The sequence below is a fragment of the Pristiophorus japonicus genome, chromosome 1 (genome assembly GCF_044704955.1).
Source record: "Pristiophorus japonicus isolate sPriJap1 chromosome 1, sPriJap1.hap1, whole genome shotgun sequence".
Taxonomy (NCBI): domain Eukaryota; kingdom Metazoa; phylum Chordata; class Chondrichthyes; family Pristiophoridae; genus Pristiophorus; species Pristiophorus japonicus.
In genome coordinates this window covers 382,997,862-383,022,541 of record NC_091977.1, presented here as the reverse complement: position 1 = coordinate 383,022,541, position 24,680 = coordinate 382,997,862, and the positions used below count along the sequence as shown (strand labels likewise).

The following is a 24,680-nucleotide window of genomic DNA, read 5'->3' as shown; positions in this document are numbered from 1 at the left end:
AGTATATAGTCATAGAAATTACTTATTAGTTGCACATTATGTTGTTTTTAACTTCCCTGTATATGTTGTGAAATTAGGTTGCTTTGTTGAGAGCACATGCTGGGGAGCACTTGCTGCTTGGAGTGGCAAAACGATCCATGTTATACAAGGATGTTCTATTACTAGGTAAAATTTCCTTCAAATTCATCTTTCTTTCAGGTAGCATTTAAAAATGTTATATTATATAATATAAAACTAATGTACTATAATTATATGCAATCTCATTTAAAAAAAAATACAATACTGACCATTTGTTGCCATTTTCAACAGGGAATGATTATGCCATACATCGCAACTGTCCGGAAATGGAAATTAGTCGTGTGGCAAATAGGATTTTGGATGAGTTGGTGCAGCCTTTCCAAGAAATTCAGATAGATGACAATGAATATGCCTGCTTGAAAGCAATTGTATTCTTTGATCCAGGTCTGTACAAATTTTCACATCAAAGAACGTTTAGCATTGCATCATTGTGACAAGACATTGTGCCTTCCACTGGAAGTAGCAAATAGTTTGGAACCTATCTGATGAATCAAAATTAGAGCTACAAGTTTTAAGAGCCTGAAGTTGAGGTTTGAATTGCTTCACTACCTTTTGATAATGAAGCACTGTTTTTTTCGTCATTAGAATTAATTTAGCAAAACTGGCATTTGTGCTGGGGAGCCTTGTCTGCTCTCCACGCCTGAATTCCCCATATGCGCTCGCACCTAGGAAGACTATGTTCCAGGAGTGTGATTTTGTAAAATGACCCCTACTATAATGTGTTTAAAATCTAAACATTTACTCAAATCAGTATTCATGTCCCTAATTCCTCCTAACTCGAATGGCACCATGAGGTCTCCACCTGTTTGGAGATTTTTTTCCCCCTCATGAATAAAATCAACATTGAAACACCTTTCCATGCATGTATTATGAAGCCAGCCTGTCCCACAGTTTTATCAGTACATTTTGAAGAAAAATCTGCATTTGAAAATGCCTGAATACGTACAAGTTAACATTACTCCATATGTGTACGGATTTGGATAAAAATGTTAGTTGTTCCAATCTTGCAAAAACAAAATAAGTCTTTGTAACAATTATTTCTAGGAAAGTCTGAAAGAGCTCACCATTGCACTTTTGTCCATATGAATGGCTACATGGATAAAACTAGATAAAACAAATAAAAATCCAAATTTCGAGAATTTGTCTATGGGAACAATCACCACGGAAATACCTTTTTATTGCTAATCTTAGTGTTACTCAACTTATTGGGGGTGATTTTAACTTTGGGTGAAACATTGAAGATAATGTAAATAAAAATCAGGAGAGGTGGCTGAATCAATAGCACAGTTTTACACTATCACCCAGAGGCAAAATTATCTCCATTAGAACACTTACCAGTGAAAGGAAATTTAAAAGGAACAGGTGGATGGTAACTTGGGACATTTTAACTAAGTTAAAATGCTATATAAATACAGGCAGCTGTTGAGGTAGGGAATTATACATAATTGCAACAGTTAAACAAGCTGGAAAATAGGGCCTCATCAGAGGGGCATGGATGGCATTTCAGGAAACTCTCACCAAAAACAGGAAGTAGCTTCTTTTAAATAAAATTACATTGAATTGCATTCAAATGAATACACGTGCAAGTTCTTGTTATGCACGCCAGGAATGCGGGGCTGGCATGGTTTCTGCCACATCCAAAGGATGGTGTAAGCATGTGAATGTGTTGTTATCCAGAGAGACAGCACCTTTATCTGAACCAACTCCAGCCAAACTCTTCTACTGGATGCTGCATCACCATGCTGATTACCATGACAACAGCCCTGATGGCATCAGTGAGATCAATGAAACTATGATGAACAATTGTCTCAATGTGACCCAAGCATGTGGAAACTGGAAGGGTGCGTGTGTTCTATACTGCAACCTAAGGCTTCTATAGGAGCTATCTGAACATTTATGAGCTACAACTGGCATCAAGGCCTCAGTGGGCACTTTGCTGCAGATGTCTGTGGTGGTGTACAACGGTGTGAATCTGTTCAGCACTGCATAGCTGCAGTTGGTGGACATCTCCACATTAGCCATGAGCTCTGGTACAATCTTCAGCAAGGTTCTGTAGCAAGGTTCCATGCTCAAAAAGCATCCTCCTTGTAAAAGCAGGCCTCATGAGGTCCAATTCCCTGGGCTGAGGATATATCTGAGCTGACCCTTCAGGCAGACAGTTCATGCTTCTTCTCTGCTAGCAGTTAGGAACATAGGAACAGGAGTTGGCTGTTCAGCCTCTCAAGCATGTTCCATGATTCCCTCAGATCATGGCTGATCTGTACCTCAACTGTGTGTGAAAAAGTGCTTAAATGGCCACGTTCTAATTTTAATATTACACTTATTCACTTGTGTTTTGTGGATTGCAAGATCAACACTCCTTTACCTTTCTATCTAATTCCCTCTGGATGGATAAACTTGATCTGATGCTTGTAGAGGGTAACACTAGATGCTGTAGGTACTGGGCTGGTCTGGGCCACTGGGTTTCCTGAGACACAGCTAGAAAAATAGAAGAGATGCTGCCCCCATTGAACTTAGAAATATACCTGTAGCACAATATGCCACATGATTTTGTGCTTTGCTGTATGCTTTGGTGCCAGTGAGAGAATGAGCAAAGTGAGAATGAAAAACATGATAAGGATGGTCGTAAGGCCAAGGTGGGGAAAAGCCTAGATCTTCATCAGATTCTCACTCCAAGCCCGCTCACCCAAGGATCTTAGTTTGGCCTCTTCAAAGTCAATCATGGCCCTAAGTTTGATGGGACAAGGGACTTTCTTCCATGAGGCTTTGCTCCCTCCTGTAATATGGAACCTTCTCCTGCAGAAGAGCAGAGGGAAGAAGTTAAAATTGTCAGGCACATGATCACGTTTCATCATACAGCCCATAGTGATTATGCATTATGGAGATGCATTCAGATGAAAACATTGCTTTGGAGAATCTCTAAGGCTGAGGTGCATGCAAATTCTGCTTTCGCACAAACACAAAAAATTTATGTTATAAGAACATAAGAAATAGGAGCAGGAGTAGGCCATATGACCCCTCGAGCCTGCTCCGCCATTCAATAAGATCATGGCTGATCTGATCATGGACTCACCTCCACTTTCCTGCTCGCTCCCCATAACCCCTTAATGCCTTATTGTTTAAGAAACTTGTCTATTTCTGTCTTAAATGTATTCAATGTCCCAGCTTCCACAGCTCTCTGAGACAATGAATTCCACAGATTTACAACCTCCTGAGAGAAGAAATTTCTCCTTATCTCAGTTTTAAATGGGCAGCCCCTTATTCTAAGATTATGCCCTCTATTCTAGTCTCCCCCATCAGTGGAAACATCCTCTCTGCATCCACCTTGTCAAGCCCCCTCATAATCTTATATGTTTCGATAAGATCACACCTCATTCTTCTGAATTCCAATGAGTAGAGGCCCAACCTACTCAACCTTTTTCTCATAAGTCAACCCCCTTATCTCCAGAATCAACCTAGTGAACCTTCTCTGAACTGCCTCCAAAGCAAGTATATCCTTTCATAAAGATGGAAACCAAAACTGCACGCAGTATTCCAGGTGTGGCCTCACCAATACCCTGTATAGCTGCAGCAAGACTTCCCTGCTTTTAGACTCAATTCCCTTTGCAATAAAGGCCAAGATTCCATTGGCCTTCCTGATCACTTGCTGTACCTGCATACTATTATTTTGTGTTTCATACACAAGTACCCCCAGGTCCCTGCGGCACTTTGCAATCTTTCTCCATTTAAATGATCACTTGCTCTTTGATTTTTTTTCTGACGAAGTGCAAGACCTCACACTTTCCAACATTATACTTCATCTGCCAAATTGTTTCCCACTCACTTGGCCTGTCTATGTCCTTTTGCAGATTTTTTGTGTCCTCCTCACACATTGCTTTTCCTCCCATCTTTGTATCATCAGCAAACTTGGCTACGTTACACTCAGTCCCTTCTTCCAAGTCATTAATATAGATTGTAAATAGTTGGGGTCCCAGCACTGATCCCTGCGGCACCCCACTAGTACTGATTGTCAACCAGAGAATGAACCATTTATCCCGACTCTCTGTTTTCTGTTAGTTAGCCAATTTTCTATCCATGCTAATATATTGCACCCAACCCCATGAACCTTGTGCAGTAACCTTTTACGTGGCACCTTGTCAAATGCTTTCTGGAAGTCTAAATATACCACATCCACTGGTTCCCCTTTATCCACCCTGTTTGTTACATCCTCAAATAATTCCAGCAAATTTGTCAAACATGACTTCCCCTTCATAAATCCATGCTGACTCTGCCTGACCGAATTTTGCTTTTCCAAATGTCCTGCTACTGCTTCTTTAATAATGGACTCCAACATTTTCCCAACCACAGATGTTAGGCTAACTGGTCTATAGTTTCCTGCTTTTAGTCTGCCTCCTTTTTTAAATAGGGGTGATACATTTGCAGTTTTCCAATCTGCTGGGACCTCCCCAGAATCCAGGGAATTTTGGTAAATTACAACCAATGCATCCACTATCCCTGCCACTGCTTCTCTTAAGACCCTAGATGCAAACCATCAGGTCCAGGGGATATATCTGCCTTCATTCCCATTATCTTACTGAGTACTACCTCCTTACTGATTGTAATTGTGTTAAGTTCCTCTCCCCCTATAGCCCCTTGACTATCCACTGTTGGAATATTGTTAGTATCCTCTATCATAAAGACTGATACAAAATATTTGTTCAGAGTTTCTGCCATCTCTGTGTTCCCCATTACTAATTCCCCGGTCTCGTCCTCTAAGGGACCAACATTTACTTTAGCCACTCTTTTCCTTTTTATATACCTATAGAAATTCTTGCTATCTGTTTTTATATTTTGCGCTAGTTTACTTTCATAGTCTATTTTCCCTTAATCATTTTTTTAGTCGTTCTTTGGTGGCTTTTAAACGCTTCCTAATCTTCTGTCCTCCCACTGTTTTGGCCACTCTGTATGCCCTTGTTTATAATTGGATACCGAGCTTTATTTCTTTAGTTAGCCACAGATGGCTATCTTTTCTCTTACACCTTTTCCTCCTCACTGGAATATATTTTTCTTGAAAGTTGTGAAATATCTCCTTAAATGTACATCATTGTTCGTCAACCGTCCTACACTTTAATCTATTTTCCAAGTCCACTTTAGCCAACTCCGTCCTCGTACCTTCATAGTCTCCTTTATTTAAGCTTAGTACGCTGGTTAGAGATCCAACTTTCTCACCCTCCATCTGAAATTCAATCATGCTATGATCACTCATTCCAAGGGGATACTTTACTTGGAGATTGTTTATTAATCCTGTCCCATTTCACAGGACCAGATCTAAGATAGCATGCCCCCTGGTTGGTTCCATTACATACTGCTCAAGGAACCCATCCCTTATGCACTCTATGAACTCCTCTTCAAGACTACCCTGACCAATTTGATTTGTCCAATCAATATGGAGCTTAAAATCACCCATGATTATTGCTGTTCCCTTTTTACAAGCCCCCACTATTTCCTGGTTTATGCTCCGACCAACAAAATTGCTACTGTTAGGGGCCTATAGACTACGCCCCCAGTGACTTTTCCCCTTATTATTCCTTATCTCCACCCAAACTGTTTCAACATCCTGATCATTTGAGCCAATATTGTTTCTCGCTATTGCAGTGATCCTTTATCATCCTTTATCAATAGAGCTACCCCATCTCCTTTTCCTTTCTGTCTGTCCTTCCAGATTGCCAAATACCCCATAATATTTAATTCCCAGTGCTGGCCACCTTGCAACCACGTCTCTGTAATGGCAATCAGATCATACCCATTTGTCTCAATTTGTGCCGTCAACTCATCTATTTTGTTACAAATGCTATGTGCATTTAGACAAAGTGCCTTTAACTTTGTTTTTTTAAAATCTTTTTTCCTGCTTGTTTCCTCTCTCCTTCAAACTCACTTTCTTTATTTTTGCTTTCTAATTCAAGCTTTACTTCCCTCCCTACTGAATCTATTTTCAGGTTCCCATCCCCCTGTCAAGCTAGTTTAAACCTTCCCCAACAGCACGAGCAAACCCCTCCATGAGGATATTGGTCCCGGCTCTGTTGAGGTGCAACCCATCCGGCTTGTACACGTCCCACCTTCCCTAGAAGCGGTCCGAATGCCACAAGAAACTAAAGCCCTCCTGCCTGCACCATCTCTCCAGCCACATATTCATCTGCTCTATTCTCCTATTTCTGTACTCACTATCTCCTGGCACTGGGAGTAATCCGGAGATTACTACCTTTTGAGGTCCTGCTTTTTAATCTCTCTTCTAGCTCCCTAAACTCTGCTTGCAGGACCTCATCCTTCTTCCGACCGATGTCATTGGTACTGATGTGGATCATGACCTCTGGCTGTTCACCCATGTTCTCGATGTTCTAATCTGCACTAGGTTGGAAATATTAGTGATGATTCAGTAATTTGGCACCATGGAGAGTGGCACAACTTGGGAAATTACAGGCGTACGACCTATAATTTTTTTGCCTATTAATTGTAGCAGATGGAAAATTACCTGTATTGTCCACAGATGTCAGTTGTACAATAAAAAAAATACTTTTCATTCACTACATTTTACCAAACAAATCCTCAATCTGAAAGGTCAATTGCTATTGGGCAACTTGGACTTCTTTGGCACCTATGTGAGTTGTCTTATGGCCTTCTCAGCTCCTAGTGACAAATATGTGTACAAATTTTATTTCATCTTGTATTTATTTTCCTGTAGATGCTAAAGCTTTAAATGATCCATCAAAAATCAAGAATATGCGTTACCAAGTGCAAGTTAGTTTGGAGGATTACATTAATGATCGACAGTATGATTCCCGAGGACGATTTGGAGAGTTGCTCCTGCTGTTGCCTACTCTTCAAAGTATAACTTGGCAGATGATAGAACAAATTCAATTCGTCAAACTTTTTGGACTTGCTAAAATTGACAACTTGCTCCAAGAAATGTTGCTCGGAGGTATGTGTGATTTCATATTAGTTCAAGATAATTGTACTACACCATTTATTAAATAATCCATTGAGAAACTCAATGGCACCAATGTTTTCCTGTTTTAATCTTTTACTTCAGTAATATCACTGGGAATTTCCTCCTGGGACCTCCTGATCGACTGCTGTAACATCGGCAGAAGATTGACAGATACGCCAGATAAAAGTGTAAACAGGGCTGCCGCCAAAGTCTCAGTGGCTGATCGGGAGAACCCGCAAGGGGATTCCTGCCACATATCTCATTGAGACTATTTTTTTCAGTCAATTTTTACGTTTTTTATAATTGAAAGGAACATTATTTGCTTCACAAATTGGCTGTCATGTCTGCCTACAAAAATGAGTGACTACACTTCAAAACGTAATTCCTTGACCTTAAAGAATCCTTCTTCTCCCACCCATTTTTAAAATTAGTTTTCCTAATTTTCCTCAGAGTACATTAGATTGGAAGGTGACCCATTCCCATGGTTCTGCCAATGCTACTCTGTATTCAGCCTCTAATTGCAGCTCATGTTGATTATTCTGCTGATATCTTCCTTTTCTGTGATGAAGCATCATATTTTCACTTGATATCTCAATCTGACACTCTTGAAATTGGAAATTCTTCATGTGAGAAATTACAGGCAAAATCCTGTGTTCTACGATTCTGTGATGCAATGTGTTAATGGGGCACATTCTGTGGCACTAGCAAACTGCATATAGAGGTTCTGATATTCTAGCAAATCAATGGTGTGGGAGGTTTTGTTTGATAGTAACCCATAAACCTTCCCAGCTCTACTGAAAAGCATGAAATTCTCAAGTTTCTCTTAAATATAACCCCTCAACCCTGGTAACATCTTTGTGAATGTATACTGCACCTTATCCATTAGTTTTATATCCTTTCAATATTGAGATACTCAAAACTATGCATCATCATCATAGGCAGTCCCTCAGAATCGAGGAAGACTTTCTTCCACTCTTAAAATGAGTCCTTAGGTGGCTGAACAGTCCAATTCGAGAGCCATAGTCTCTGTCACAAGTGGGACAGATTGTCGTTGAGGGAAGGGGTGGGTGGGACTGGTTTGTCGCACGCTCTTTCCGCTGCTTGAGATGAGACTCGAGGTGCTCAGCGCCCTCCCGGATGCACTTCCTCCACTGAGGGCGGTTTTTGGCCAGGGACTCCCAGGTATCGGTGGGGATGGTGCACTTTATCACGGAGGCTTTGAGGGTGTCCTTGTAACGTTTCCTCTGCCCACCTTTGGCTCGTTTGCCATGAAGGAGTTCCGAGTAGAGCGCTTACTTTTGGAGTCTCGTGTCTGGCATGCGGACAACGTGGCCTGCCCAGCGAAATGGCACCAATTATGCACAATACTCTGACTGTGGACTCATTAACATATTGTACAAGTTTAGTATTACTTCCTTACCCTTTTACTCTCTGCCTCTCGGCACAAAACTGAGAATTCTGTTTACTTTTTATGGACATATCTATGGGTACGGTCACCTGTAAAGACATATGTATCTGCACACCAAGATTGCTCTATTCCATTTAAAATCTTACCATTGAGGGTGTATTTCCTGCCTTTAATCATACTTCAAAAAATGCATTACTTTATTTTTTCTTACATTGCACTGCATTTTCCACCTATTTGCATAAAAATTCTTTTGTCCAATATTTTAGTACAGGCATTAACTTTTTAAAAATAACTGGCAATATCACGGTGTAATTTTGAGGTTCAAGTGGTATCCGATACAGTTGCCTGTTGGTTATGGTACCAGACTTGTAACCCAGAAATTGTGAGTTTACAATCTCACCATAGTAAATTGTGAAATTGGCCATAAAAGTTTCTGAATTGTTATTAAAAATTTAACTGGTTCACTAATGCCATTCAGGAAAGTCCACATCCCTACCCAGCCTGGCCTACATGTGACTCCACCCCCACACTGTGTGGTTGACTTTTAATCCCCATCAGTTGTAAAGAATTATACAAAATTTAAAATAACTTGGACAATCTTAACCCTGTGAGGTCCTCCTGGGGACTGATGTCCAAGTTGGGAGAACTATCTCACAGACTAGACAAGCAACAGCCTGACATTGTCATATCAGGGAATAGGGAAATCAGGGATAGTTAAAGCCAAGGAAATGGCATACAAATTGGCCAGAAATAGCAGCGAACCCGGGGACTGAGAGAAATTTAGAACTGAGCAGAGGAGGACAAAAGGTTTGATTAGGGCAGGTAAAATAGAGTATAAGAGGAAGCTTGCAGGGAACTTTAAGACGGACTGCAAAAGCTTCTATAGATATGTAAAGAGAAAAAGGTTAGTAAAGACAAATGTAGGTCCCCTGCAGTCAGAATCAGAGGAAGTCATAACGGGGAACAAAGAAATGGCAGACCAATTGAACAAGTACTTTGGTTCAGTATTCACTAAGGAGGACACAAACAACCTTCCGCATATAAAAGGTGTCAGAGGGTCCAGTAAGAAGGAGGAACTGAGGGAAATCCTTATTAGTTGGGAAATTGTGTTGGGGAAATTGATGGGATTGAAGGCCGATAAATTCCCAGGGCCTGATGGACTGCATCCCAGAGTACTTAAGGAGGTGGCCTTGGAAATAGCAGATGCATTGACAGTCATTTTCCAACATTCCATAGACTCTGAATCAGTTCCTATGGAGTGGAGGGTAGCCAATGTAACCCCACTTTTTAAAAAAGGAGGGAGAGAGAAAACAGGGAATTATAGACCGGTCAGCCTGATATCAGTAGTGGTTAAATGATGGAATCAATTATTAAGGATGTCATAGCAGCGCATTTGAAAAGAGGTGAAATGATAGGTCCAAGTCAACATGGATTTGTGAAAGGGAAATCATGCTTGACAAATCTTCTGGAATATTTTGAGGATGTTTCCAGTAGAGTGGACAAGGGATAACCAGTTGATGTGGTGTATTTGGACTTTCAGAAGGCTTTCGACAAGGTCCCACACAAAAGATTAATGTGCAAAGTTAAAGCACATGGGATTGGGGGTGATGTGCTTACTGGATTGAGAACTGGTTGGCAGACAGGAAGCAAAGAGTAGGAGTAAATGGGTATTTTTCAGAATGGCAGGCAGTGACTAGTGGGGTACCGCAAGGTTCTGTGCTGGGGCCCCAGCTGTTTACATTGTACATTAATGATTTAGACGAGGGGATTAAATGTAGTATCTCCAAATTTGCGGATGACACTCAGCATTGCAAGCTGCGAGGAGGATGCTATGAGGCTGCAGAGTGACTTGGATAGGTTAGGTGAGTGGGCAAATGCATGGCAGATGCAGTATAATGTGGATAAATGTGAGGTTATCCACTTTGGTGGTAAAACCAGAGAGACAGACTATTATCTGAATGGTGACAGATTAGGAAAAGGGGAGGTGCAATGAGACGTGGGTGTCATGGTACATCAGTCATTGAAGGTTGGCATGCAGGTACAGCAGGCAGTTAAGAAAGCAAATGGCATGTTGGCCTTCATAGCGAGGGGATTTGAGTACAGGGGCAGGGAGGTGTTACTACAGTTGTACAGGGCCTTGGTGAGGCCACACTTGGAGTATTGTGTACAGTTTTGGTTTCCTAACTTGAGGAAGGACATTCTTGCTATTGAGGGAGTGCAGCGAAGGTTCAGCAGTCTGATTCCCGGGATGGCGAGACTGACATTTCAAGAAAGACTGGATCAACTGGGCTTGTATTCACTGGAGTTCAGAAGAATGAGAGGGGATCTCATAGAAACGTTTAAAATTCTGACGGGTTTAGACAGGTTAAATGCAGGAAGAATGTTCCCAATGTTGGGAAGTCCAGAACCAGGGGTCATGTTCTAAGGATAAGGGGTAAGCCATTTAGGACCGAGATGAGGAGAGACTTCTTCACCCAGAGAGTGGTGAACCTGTGGAATTCTCTACCACAGGAAGTTGTTGAGGCCAATTCACTAAATATATTCAAAAAGGAGTTTGATGTAGTCCTTACTACTAAGGGATCAAGGTGTATGGCGAGAAAGCAGGAATGGGGTACTGAAGTTGCATGTTTAGCCATGAACTCATTGAATGGCGGTGCAGGCTCGAAGGGCCGAATGGCCTACTCCTGCACCTATTTTCTTTGTTTTTTTTCTATGTTTCTATATTCACGGAAACATACATATTAAAAAAATGTATGGGTGATTATTTGATTCTGTAATCCTAGTATTTGTATAACTTTGGTCTCAAAAATAAAATAAACACAACTGATCATTAACTCCATGTAGTGGTTGCATCAACTCACCATTGTTTTATTCTTTTAGCAAGGTACAGTTGAATGTTCAAGTGGACATTTCATTTGACTAGTTAATAAGAATAGTTCAGAAATTATGTATTGTCTTCCGATCACATTGACAAAGTACTCCAGCACCAGCTCACATTTTTGTATGGGTGCGTTTACCTCAATTGTAACATTTACCAGTCCTTTCCAGTTTTAATGAGTTTTTTTTTAATCGTTTACAAAAGTACACAATAGATATTTACACAGCTGAATATTTGGCATTGTATACAAATGTTAACTGCTCTAACTTTGTGTTTAATTACTATGCTTCATTTGAAAAATTTTTTTAATCAATTTCATTTTGCCAGAGTGGACTGATGTGTTCACCAAAAATTTGGATCTTTTAATGTTAATTCTATAAAGTGTATGTATTTCAAGAAGCATTATTGCATCCAGTACATATTTTAGAATATTCTTTTATTTTCCTCCTTTGCAGGTACAACTAGTGACCCATCCCACCTCCATCATCCTGTACACCCTCATGTAGCCCAGGATCCACTCACAGGCCAGACTATTTTGATCAGTTCAATGCCTGCAACAGTTCACAGTGAACAGATGTGTAGGTATTTTTCCACCTATCTGAATGCACATTTTTAGCAGGGAATGTTGAATAGACTGAGACTTTAATGAAAGTATTAACATCCTCTGTAATGGCAGTAGTAATGAGGCAAGAAATAAACATTTACATTTAAACAGTGCCTTTCATGTCCTCAGGATGTCCTAAAGTGTTTCTTAGCTAATAAGGTACTTTTGAAATTTAGTTACTATTGCATTGTATAGAAATGCAGCAGCAAATTTGTGCAATGACAACAACTTGTATTTATATAGCACCTTTAACGTAGTGAAACGTCCCAAGGCACTTCACAGGAGTATTATGACAAAAAATTTGACACCGAGCCACATAAGGAGAAATTAGGACAGGGCTTGGTCAAAGAGGTAGCTTTTAACAAGCATTTTAAAGAAGAAATGGGAGGTAGAGAGGTGGAAAGATTTAGGTAACAGAAGGCATGCCACCATTGGTTGAGCAATTATAATCAGGGTTGCTTAAGAGGGCAGATTTAAAGGAGCGGAGATACCTCGGGGCAGGGATGGGGCTGGGGCTGGGGCTGGGGCTGGAGGGGATTAGAGAGATAGGGAGGGATGAGGTCGCAGAGGGATAGCAAGGTTCTACAAATAGAAAGGTTCCACAAAGTGCAAGGAGAGAAATGGCCAAATAATCTGTTTTAGTGGTGTAAGTTGAGTGTTAAATGTTGGCCAAGGCACAGAGAACTTCCCTGATCTTTGAATAGTGAAATGGGACCTTTTACACCCACTTGAGAGGACAGCCAGGGATTTGGTTTAATGTCTCATTTGAAAGAAAGACAGCACTTCCAACAGTGCAGTACTCACAACTTCTGACTGAGAGGCGAGAGTGCTATCACTGCGCCAAGGCCGACACCTATAATTTGAGGTACATTACAATGAAATTCTATTTACAGTATATGTCAATCGTGGGGTCCTATTTCATTCCATTATGTATCACTTTAGTCAGTCTGCCGTCTCAAGTGGGCATAAAAGTTCCCATGGCACTGTTGGAAGAAGAGTAGGGAAGTTCTCCTGGTGTCCTGGCCAACATTTATCCCTCAACCAACACCTATCTGGTCATTTATTTCATTGCTGTTTTTGGGACCTTGCTGTGCACAATGTGGCTGCCATGTTTCCTACGTTACAACAGTGACTACATATCAAAAGTACTTCAGTGGCTGTAAAGCGCTTTTGGACGTCCTGAGGTGAAAATGAAAGTTCTTTCTTTTTCTTTCTTCCTTATGGCACAGGTAACACAGAACATAATCCTGAGCGCAGGACTACCTTTAGCACACCAGCAGAATTCGTTGTATCAGGATCCTCTCGGCGCCTTACAGCTGATACCAACCAGATTCTGCCCTAGCTCTTCCTCAGCTGGCACAGCTGCTGTAGTTTAGCACTACTCATCCATGTTACAGCTTCTCCTCAAATCAATTCAGCCCAGCCCCACTCCATCACAGTGATTAGAAACATCAGCAGAGAGTTAGCAGTAATCCCAAATCAAATCAATTGTTTACAACAATATTAATTATCTGATTAAAAAGGTATTAACAGCACTTAGTTTCCTATTTGAATTTTGAATTAGTGGTTTTGTCTGTTGTAAATAATTGTTCACAATTTGCGCTTCAGATATAAGTGGACTGCAATCTCATACAATTAATTAGTTGAAATGATGCCATGAACAGAGCTAGCAAAATACAGGCAGAATCATGATCAATTGATTAAACTTCTGCCATTAAGATACTGCAAGCCTTTATACCTGATACTGTAAAGTTTATTAACAACAGTATTGTTTGCGTTTTCTTGCCATTCTGTACAGCAAGCATTGTGCATGGTTGAGGTAGCATAACAAGTGAAATAGTAATAAAAGTGGCAATGCCACAAAGTGTAAGGTGTATGGTATTGCCCGATGGTAGTACAGGTACAAACATTGTTCCTGTACAATGTAGCATATCATTTCCAATTTTACAAAATCACTTTATAATTATGATGCTGTTGTCAAGATTATTTTTAATAAAAATCTAAGCAGATGTGAGCTTGAGAAACATCTCACAGAAAGTCATGAGTCCCCAGATATATAATCCTTAAATAAAATTAATAAAATATTATTTTAGTGTTTTAAATACTTTTTAATGTTATGTATATTTTATTAAAAACTTGAAGTTAATGTTCATACTAAAGGGACCTTGTTGTGTGGAGTTAGGAACACTCGAGGAAATGCATTGTATTGAATTTGAGTTTCAAATTGCTGCCCAGGTGACTGCCCATCGGAGAAACCACCTTATTTCTGGGTGGCAAGTTGAGAATCTGCCTCATTGTTATTTCTCCCCTTGTTTGCAACTAATGTTTAATGTATAATAAAATATTATCCACTCTCTTGAAAATTTAGAATGATCATGTCCCTAGGCTAATGTGCAGCTAAATAAAGTGTACATTGCCACTCTGCTGCTCAGTTAGCACCAAATCAACTTATTTTGATCACCCGAATTAGAATTTCTGCAGCATACTGTGAAAAAAGGGCAGCACCATCATTACTTTATAATTACTGTAGCATGATGTGAGGGACCATGTGGAGCATTGTGTATAGTAAAGATGACGGAGACAATGAGGATACTGAGGGCCTTCAGTATACCTGGAGTTTCGGTATTCCAGAGTTGGAAGGGCAGTCTGACAATGCTTAGTTATCAAATGGTTTCAGTATTAATTCAGTTTTACAGACTATATTAGAAACAACATGTGTGCTATGTTTTCTTATCTTGTTAGATATATATTTTCCATTTTAAAAACTCCATGGTTGTCACCAGAGCTTTTATATTTTGTGTGCATTTCTCTGCAGCTACACCAGAAACCCCACTACCATCTCCTCCACAAGGTTTAGGACAAGAACAATACAAACTTGCTTCAAACCAGCTCTCAGTTATTTCTCAGCCAACGACATTGCCAAAGCAGAAGGGCTTGTGATTGATGCCAAACTTGAGTTTAAGAATGACCGATTGTGCTTTCTGTACACTTGAAAACCAGGATCCGAATTAAGTTACCAGACTGCAAACAGGATAAAGCCACGGGTGTAAAGCAGCACTGCCGTTCTGTATTGTCTATAAATGGTTGTATTGATTTCTTGTCTTTGCTAATGCTGTTGTTTTTGTGGGGAATACCATTTCAGGAGCAAAAGATATTGCTCTTAAACACAAGTTGCAATCTCAGGTTAAAAGGGATTCAGTTAAAGTTATTTGTATAATGGCAAAACAAACTTGGTTCATATCAAAAGTTCATGTTGTAAATTTTATAAATTATAGATCAGAGTTATCAATTTACATCTATATTTCACTATTTTCCAATTGATGTCGCCATAATTTAGTTCTGTGACAATGAATTAAAAAAACTGTTTCATACTTGGTTATATTATGTACCATAAATTCAGCCTTCTGTGGTTGGTTGAACTTCAGATTGAAGGTGAGTAATGAAAGCCTTTGTGGAGAATAAATGACCCAACCAAAGAGTATTGATGATATCACTAACTATGAAACTCAAATTTACAAGATTATTATAGCCAATATTACATTACCAGATATCTTGTTTTAATTGTACATAGTCCTTTTTACAAACTTTCTTGTTTTGAATCCTGCCATTTAAATTCATACCTTATAGTACCAACTCTGGTATATGTCTTACTAGCAGCAGTGTGGCTGCCAAGTTTTACAACATGGTTTTACATTGCATGACCAGAAGAGGGAGCTTTATTGACTACACCTTGTTTTTAACCGGAATATTTACAATTCTGTATCTGTTTATGAAATGTGTGATCTCAAATCAGATTTGCTTTCATAGTATTATCAGAGTTTAACATTTAATGCTTTAGAGTTGATCTACAGATATTGGTGATAAATAGATTTTGCTCAAATAGTTTTTGACTGAAAAAACTGCCTTAAATTGCCTCAATGCATCGTTTATCCTACCTTGTGGAAATGGGGTGAACCCATTGACAACTATTTCTTTCTTTGTACATACAAAAGTGAGTAATTATATATAATCATTGTAATTTATTGTGATGCAATGATCTATTTTATAAATGTGAAATTATTTTTGTATTAATTATTGTGAATGAATCAAAAATGATCAATTTCTGGAAGAAAATCAATACTGGAATGTAAAGTGTACACAATTTTTAAATATTGTATTGCATTATATAAGTGAGTTTGAGTGTTCCGTACATTGCATGTACTTACAACATTTTCAGAAAATTGGAGTTCTCCACATGTAAAAATACAAATAAATGTTAATACCTTTCCAAATGTGAAGCATAATTGACATCAGATAGCTCTGGTTTTGAGTACTTCTTATTGCTCTTGCACGTGTTTTAAGGGTATTTATGACAGACTGACCATATTAATCGCTATTTGCTGTTACCATCATGTTTTATTTAATATATTTATACAGGTTATCGCAGATAAGTTTGAAAGCTGGTTTACGAAAGATTTTTGACACCTGACTATATCTTTAAATACCTGAGATGGTCCCTCCCAATGAATCATAAAAATGACAGCACAGAAGTAAGCCATTTGTTATTTGTTCTTCGAATGTGGGCGTTGCTGGTAAGGCCACTTTAACTATCCATCCTTATTTGTCCTGAGAAGATGTTGGTGGGCTGCCTCATGAACCTTTGCTGTCCCTATGCTCAGGAATTCCAGCATTTTGACCCAGCGATGATAAGGAACAGCGATATATGTCCAGTCAGAATTATGTGTGACCTGGAGAGGAACTTGAAGGTGATGTGCTCCTGTGAGTTTCAGCCCATTGCGCCTGTGCCTGTTGGAGCAGTATACTCGGCCCATTTCTTTCCCTTACCATCTCAAAACATTTCATAATTTTGAAAACCTCTGTTAAGTCATTCCTTAACCTTTGCTGTTACAATGAAAAAGCCCTTCAGGGCAAAATTCGGGTACTTTGCACCTCCCATTAGCATCCGTGTGGGTGGATTTTTGCCCAGGCGTGGCGAGAATAGTGGCACTCGCAAAATTGGCCTGGGGTTTTGCGGAGGTGGTAGTGCTCCATTTGGCTGTGATCATCGGCGTGCGTAGTGCCCCGTTACCGCCCCAGAAGAGAAATTTGGTGGCGCCCCCTCACTTACTACCTGTCGCTGACAATGACAGTTTCAGTTAGAAGTCGGCTGGAGGAGCGTTATTTGAGGGCGCTATCTTTAGAAATAATTTTTGTCAACCATTACTGTTTGCAGCTTACTATACATAGGCAAACTTGTTGATTTTCAGTGGAAGGAGTGTTCTGCCTGTCAACCATTCCTGTGTTTTATTGAGGGCAGATTTGAAAGGGCAACATTTAAATCATTTCATGGTGGCTGTCTTAGCACTCGACCTGCTTAGGCACAGAGAAATACAGGGAGCAATACAGGGAGAAATACAGGGAGAAAGGCAGCAAAATGTGCCCATTGGCAGGAGGGCCAACAGGGCTGTCAACAGGAGACCTTACCCTTCCCGGGTATTCCGGCAACAGTTCTACATTAATTTCACTGAGGAACAGTGTGTCCAGAGGCTGAGCTTCAGCAAGGATGTGATCACAGAGCTCTGCCTCCTCCTGCAACCAGACCTCGAGCCTCAGACCAGGGTGAGGACGGCTCTCTCAGTGGCAGTCAAGGTCACCATCACGCTCAATTTCTATGCCAATGAATCCTTCCAGGGTGCAACAGGAGACATCTCCAACATCTCCGAGTTTGCCGTCCATTGCTCCATCTGCGAGGTCACAGATGCTCTGTACAGAAGGAGAAGGGTCTACATTTCCTTCCCCATGACCAGAGAGAAACATAGAAAATAGGTGCAGGAGTAGGCCATTTGGCCCTTCGAGCCTGCACCACCATTCAATAAGATCATGACTGATCATTCCCTCAGTACCCCTTTCCTGCTTTCTCTCCATACCCCTTGATTCCCTTAGCCGTAAGGGCCATATCTAACTCCCTCTTGAATATATCCAATGAACTGGCATCAACAACTCTCTACAGCAGGGAATTCCACAGGTTAACAACTCTCGGAGAAGCAGCTGGAGTGTGCATGTGGCTTTGTCAGCATAGCGGGCTTGCCCATGGTGCAGGGTGCAATTGACTGTACCCCCTTGCAGGCACCGCATAACAATCCTGAGATTTGTAACCACAAAGTTACCACTCACTGAATGTGCAGTTGATGTTCGACCACTCATGCAGAATCCTCAGAGTCAATGTCTGCTATCCTGGCAGCAGCCATGATGCCTTTGTCCTGAGCCAGACTGGTGTTGCAGCTCTCTCCCAATCACCACATGAAGCGCGCAGCTGGCTGGTCGGAGACAAGGGCTATCCGCTCTCCACCTGGCTCATGACTCCCCTCCACAACCCCAACACTCATATAATGAGAGCCATGCTGCCACCAGGAACGTTATTGAACAAACCATTGGAGTGCTCAAGCAATGGTTTCGCTGTACGCAGAAGCTGCGTTGCTTCTGCCTGTGCTGCAATGGAAGCTGCCACATGTGTCATGAGGTCTGGACCTGCACAGTCTCTCTGGGAGTTCACCATAGTCTGCAGACTGGAAATGATGGGGTCCATGGTGTGCGCAGAACCCTGCGCAATGCTGGAGGTGGGCTCCTCCATTGTCAAGAGGTTCTCGGGCACCCTTGCCATTGCACCTATCATCTCGGAGTGCATAGCCATCACCCTTCTTGTGTTTGCCACCCCATCGAGGTCCTCATCTGAGTCCTGTGGAGCAGAACTCAACACTCAAACTCTCCCTCCGGGAAGATGGCTCCCAAGGTTCCCTTTCCCCTTGGCCTTGCTGCAGCCCACTCGGCCCCGGTGCATCATCCAGTGCAGACCCCTCGACTAACCATAGTGCCAGTCTTTGACCTGGTGCCTGTGAGAGAGAAATGCAATGACACAGTGCTTGTGTCCTCCTCCTCCCCCTCATCAGTGTCATGGGGGGGGGGGGGGGGGGGAACAGGCTCAGGTACAGGTTTGTCATCTGCTGGCTGATTATCTGAAAGCATAAATGGCACAAGACTCACATGAAGGTTGGGGCAGGAATGGAGCAAGGAAGGCAGACAGTATCAGGAGATGGAAAGTGATAATGCCTTCTGGTTTGATGGGGAAGTGGAAGTGGGATTAGAAAAGGAGAGGGGATAAAGATACTGCTGTTGCCCCCACTGGTGTCGACGTCACTGCCGGCCACGGTGCCCACCACCTGCGGGTCACTGAGTCACAGCACTCTCTCCTCCAGGTCACTAAGCTGTTGCAGTTGAGGTTCACCCCCTCCAGTCCTCTGCTGCTCCCTCTTATTACGTGCCGTCTTGGCCTGCAAAAGAAAGGAAATTGTGTGTGTAATAGTCCAGCTCAGTATGTGGCAGGTATACCTGCCGTGGTTGAATAGCTTTGAATGTAGCCAAGGCGTAAAATGAGAATGTGAGTCTGAGTAGCTGCACATGTTTGGTGGTTGAGTGGTGGGGGTGTGGTGGTTTGCTCCGTGTGCACAGACAGGTTCAGAGGTGTGGCAGCATGTACTCACCTTGATCACCCAACTGAGTTCGTTGAACTTCTTGCAGCACTGTATCAGGGTTCGATCAACAACAGTGCCAGCCGACTCCTCCTTGGCTACTTCTCACCAAATCGCCATGAATACCTGTGGTGATAGCCTCCTTCCAGATGCAGGTGACAGCAATCCCCTCCTCTCTCCACTGCTCCCACCAATGTCTCTGATGCCATATTGTTGAACCAAGTGGCCATCTCCCTTGCAGCAGGATTTGCCCCACCACCCCCCAAAGTTCTCTCAGTTGCTCAGAGCTGTGACTCAAGTGCAGCAATGCTGAAAATGAGCAGCTGAAGCTGGATATTACCTCCCCTTTAAGAGTTGGAATCAACCAGTGTGAAGGATTAATGGATGATTGCTGAATGCAACTCATTTGAAATTGGGTAGCACTCTGTAATTACCACCCCTACAGTGCCCCACTGAGGTCATTAGTGCCTCATTTACTGCCCCCCCCCCTCCTTCCACGGGCGCCAGAGCCCAATTTTGATGAAGTTCTGAATCATTTGCTCCTGGTGCTAATTTTTCAAACTTTAAAAATTAACGCCCCAAACAGGGTGCTACCAAACTTCGCCCTCCTTATTTTTAAAATCTTTCTTCATAGAATCAGAAATTTACGGCATAGAAGATCATTCAGCCCATCGTGACTGCTGGACAAAAAAGAGCAATCCAGCCGAATCCCACTTTCCAGCTCTTGGTCCACAGCCTTGTAGATTATAACACTTCAAATGCATTTCCAAGTACTTTTTAAATGTGATGAGAATTTCTGCCTCTACCACCCTTTCAGGCAGTGAGTTCCAGACCCCTACCATCCTCTGGGTGAAAAAAGTTCTCCTCAACTCCCCTCTAATCCTTCTACCAATTAATTTAAATCTATGCCCCCTTGGTTATTGACCTCTCTGCTAAGGGAAATAGGTCCTTTCTACTCACTCTATCTCGGCCCCTCATAATTTCATACATCTCATTCAAGTCTCCCCTTAGCATCCTCTGTTCTAAAGAAAACAACTCCAGCCTATCCAATCTTTCCTCATAGCTAAAATTCATAAATATAAACTGTCATTCCTGGTATGATTCCATGAAACTTTGCTGTCTCTTCTTCCTCTTTTTAGGCAGTCCCTCAGAGTCGAGGATGACTTGCTTCCACACTAATATGAGGTGACTGATGAGTCCAATGCGGGACCTACAATTTCTGTCACAGGTGGGGCAGATGATGGTTGGAGGGACGGGTGGGTGGGGTGCTTGGGTAGTCGTGCACTCCTTCTGCTGTTTACGCTTGGCTTCCGCGTATTCCCGGCGAAGAGACTCAAGGTGTTCGGCGCCTTCCCGGATGCTTCTCCTCCATTTTGAGCGATCTTGGGCCAGGGATTCCCAGGTGTCAGTGGGGATGTTACACTTTTTCAGAGGCTTTGAGGGTGTCTTTGAAGCATTTCCTCTGACCACCTGGGGCTCGCTTGCTGTGTCAGAGCTCCGCATAGAGCGCTTGCTTTGGAAGTCTAATATCGGGCATGTGGATGATGTGGCCCGTCCATCGGAGCTGATCGAGTGTGGTCAATGCTTCGATGCTGGGGAAGTTGGCCTGAGCGAAAACACTGTGCCTATCCTGCCAATGGATTTGCAGGATTTTGCGGAGGCAGCATTGGTGGTACTTCTACAGTGCTTTGAGGTGCCTGCTGTATGTAGTCCATGTCTCTGAAGCATATAGGAGGGCGGGTATCACTACTGCTATGGAGACCATGAGCTTGGTGCTGGGTTTGAGGTCCTGGTCTTCAAACATGCTCTTCCTCAGGTGACCGAAGGCTGCACTGGCACACTGAAGGCGGTGTTGAATTTCGTCATCGATGTCTACTCTTGTTCACAGTAGGCTGTTGAGGTATGGAAAATGGTCTACGTTGTCCAAGGCCTTGTCATGGATCTTGACTGTATCCTTTCCTTGGCTCTAATATCCATCCTAAAATGGGGTGCCTAGAACTACATAATACTCCAACTGTTGCCTATCCAATGTCTTGTGCAAATTTTCATCACATCCTTGCTTTTATATTCAATATTCAAATGTAAATGAGCCAGAATCTAATTTGCCTTTTCAGAGCTCATCTTTTAAAGATAAATGTAGTTGCCCACTTAGATCTTACTATTAAAAAGCTTAACCTTTGCACCCAAATGGGCAGGACAGATCTGTGGCTAGTCTTAATGTTTGTTTATATTTTAAAATGTCTGTAGTTTCTGAATTATTCATGAGCCTCAAAATTCCTCAGGTCATCATTCTGGAATTAACACCAGGCATGTGCCCACCATCACAGGATAAATAGGAGGGTACCTCATTTGCAAGGAACAGGCAGGTGCAAATGCTATGTTGGGCATATCCCTGGCACCTGCCTGCAGGTGGTGGGGAGGGGAGGGGGTAGATTGCCCAGCTCACCTCTCCTGTCCTCAGCCTGATAATATTCCTATTGGTCCTCTGAGCAGGAGGAGCAATCTGCTATTTTTTTTTTTTGAATCTTTAAGAAGGGAAGTAAAAATCTTACCTGGAAGGCCTCTTCAGTTTCCTGGTAGTCTTCCGGATGACCTTCACTTGCTGGGAAAGCTGCACTTGTTTCCTTACTCCCAGGCACTAGATCAGATTTGTTTGCCTGGGGTGAATTAGATAGTGATAGTGAGGCTGTGGCACCGGGTGATTTACAGAGCAGGAGAGAACCAGAGGAGTGGGAAGCAGATGAGGATATGCCACCTTCCCAGTGGAGACTGACGAGAAGGCTGCCCATGGCTTTGGAGTTTTGGGAGTGAGAACTCATGGATACTTGCCTGAACAGAAGAATGCTCGAGGAACATCACGCCTATGTGCAACCTCTGAGGACAATCTATGAGGATGTGTGGCAACTGACAGGTGTGGTCCTCGAGGCCACAGCTCTGTGTGGCAACATCATGAAAGGTTTTTCTTCCTCGTAGGTGCCAATGGAACCAGTGGCAGCTTCAGTGTAATCTGCAGTAGATCCCTAGCTGAGCAGTTGGAGACAATAGGGCACTGAGTGGAGGGAAGCAGGAATTGCAGCTTCCAGACGGTGGTGGGCACTGTGTCTCATGGCTTTCAGGTTCTGATAGCTTCTATTAGACAGCCATGTCACTGATCATTGGGGCTACAGCTCCAGGGTGATGGATGGTGTTCACCTATCTGATGCTGCCCTCTCTCAGGACAGTAGTACATGTCAGACCTCTGGCCTTCCCCCTCAGAGAACCACGGCCGTAAAAAGTGGGAGAATAGACCAGGCTGCCGAGGACCATCATCTAGTGATGCAGCCAGCAGCAACTTTGTACTAGGAGCCAGCTATAATGAGATAATGACCATCTTAGTCCCATGGTCCTTCTATACAGGATGAGGAGTCAACCACCTCCTATAATCCAAGCCAGAAGGAATATTAGATTATATGATAGGAAAGCAGATATAGGCACAGTGCTAGGAAAGAGTAGGGTGATTGCTTGCAAATTTTATATTAAAATAGACTGTACACTGATGTAGCACTTCATTATTCATGGGATTACAGTTATGCAGAAAAAAGGCACACATTTGGTGCTGATTTATTCACTTAAAAGAGGATTACAGAGTTACAGACCAGTCATAAGAACATAAGAACATAAGAAATAGGAGCAGGAGTAGGCCATACAGCCCCTCGAGCCTGCTCCATCATTCAATAAGATCATGACTGATCTGATCTTGGCCTCAATTCCACTTTCCTGCCTGTTCCCCATAAACCTTGACTCTGCTATAGTTCAAGAATCTGTCTGTCTCAACCTTGAATATATTCAATGGCTCAGCTTCCACAGCTCCCTGGGGTAGAGAATTCCAAAGATTCACAACCCTCTGAGATAATCAATTCTTCCTCATCTCTTCTTAAATGGGCAACCCCTTATTCTGAAACTATGCCCCCTAGTTCTAGATTCCCCCACAAGGGGAAACATTCTCTCAGCATCTACCCTGTCAAGTCCCCTCAAAATCTTATATGTTTCATTAAGATCACCTCTCATTCTTCTTAACTCCAGTGAGTACAGGCCCAACCTGCTCAACCTTTCCTCATAAGACAACCCCGTCATCCCAGGAATCAACCTAGTGAACCTTCTCTGAACTGCCTCCAATGCAAGTATATCCCTCCTTAAATAAGGAGACCAAAACTGTATGCAGTACTCTAGGTGTGGTCTCACCAACGCCCTGTCCAGTTGTAGCAAGATTTCCCTACTTTTATACTCCATTCCCTTGCAATAAAGGCCAACATTCCATTTGCCTTCCTAATTACTTGCTGTACCTGCATCCTAACCTTTTGTGTTTCATGTACGAGGACACCCAGATCCCTCTGCACCGTAGCATTCTGCAGTCTCTCTCCAATTAAATAATATTTTGCTTTTCTATTCTTCCTACCAAAGCGGATAACCTCACAATTTCCCACATAATACACCATCTGCCAAATTTTTGCCCACTCACTTAATCTATCTATATCCCTTTGCAGATTTGTGTACTCCTCACAACTTGCTTTCCCACCTATCTATGTATGATCAGAAAATTTGGCTATAGTACACTTGGTCCCTTCATTCAAGTCATTAATATAGAATGTAAATAGTTGAGGCCCCAGCACTGATCCCTGTGGCACCCCACTAGTTACAGTTTGCCCACCTGAAAATGACCCATTTATCCCGACTCTGTTTTCTGCTGATTAACCAATCCTTATCCATGCTAATATATTACTCCAACACCGTGAGCTCTTATCTTGTGTAGTAACCTTTAATGTGCCACCTTATCGAATGCCTTTTAGAAATCCAAATACACTACATCTACTGGTTCCCTTTTATCCACCCTGCTCGTTACATCCTCAAAGAACTCTAATACATTTTTCAAACATGATTTCCCTTTCATAAAACCATTTTGACTCTACTTGATTGTATTATGATTTTCTAAATGTCCTGTTATTACTTTCTTAATAATGGATTCCAGCATTTTCCCAATGACAGATGTTAGCCTAACTGACTTACAATTTCCTGCTTTCTGCCTCCCTTGTTTCTTGAATAGGGGCATTAAATTTGTGGTTTTCCAATCCGCTGGGACCTTTCCAGAATCAAGTGAATTTTGGAAGCTTACAATCAATGCATCCACTATCTCTGAAGCCACTTCTTTTAAGACCCTAGGATGCAGGCTATCAGGTCCCATTAGATTGCCGAGGACTTTTTCTCTG

At 42.1% G+C, this 24,680-nt stretch overlaps 1 protein-coding gene across 3 annotated transcripts in view; it reads left to right on the top strand.

Moving 5' to 3' along the window:
* LOC139259658 (hepatocyte nuclear factor 4-gamma-like) overlaps window positions 1–15,179 on the top strand; it is a 180,840-nt gene extending 165,661 nt beyond the window's left edge. For all 3 annotated transcript variants that reach the window (XM_070875203.1, XM_070875212.1, XM_070875194.1), the window contains 5 exons: window positions 78–165; window positions 310–462; window positions 6,797–7,033; window positions 11,784–11,906; window positions 14,748–15,179. In XM_070875203.1, the coding sequence (XP_070731304.1) occupies window positions 78–165; window positions 310–462; window positions 6,797–7,033; window positions 11,784–11,906; window positions 14,748–14,872 (726 nt within the window). In that variant the 3' untranslated portion in view covers window positions 14,873–15,179. The remainder of the gene's footprint in view (window positions 1–77; window positions 166–309; window positions 463–6,796; window positions 7,034–11,783; window positions 11,907–14,747) is intronic.
* The last annotated feature ends 9,501 nt before the right edge of the window (window positions 15,180–24,680 follow it).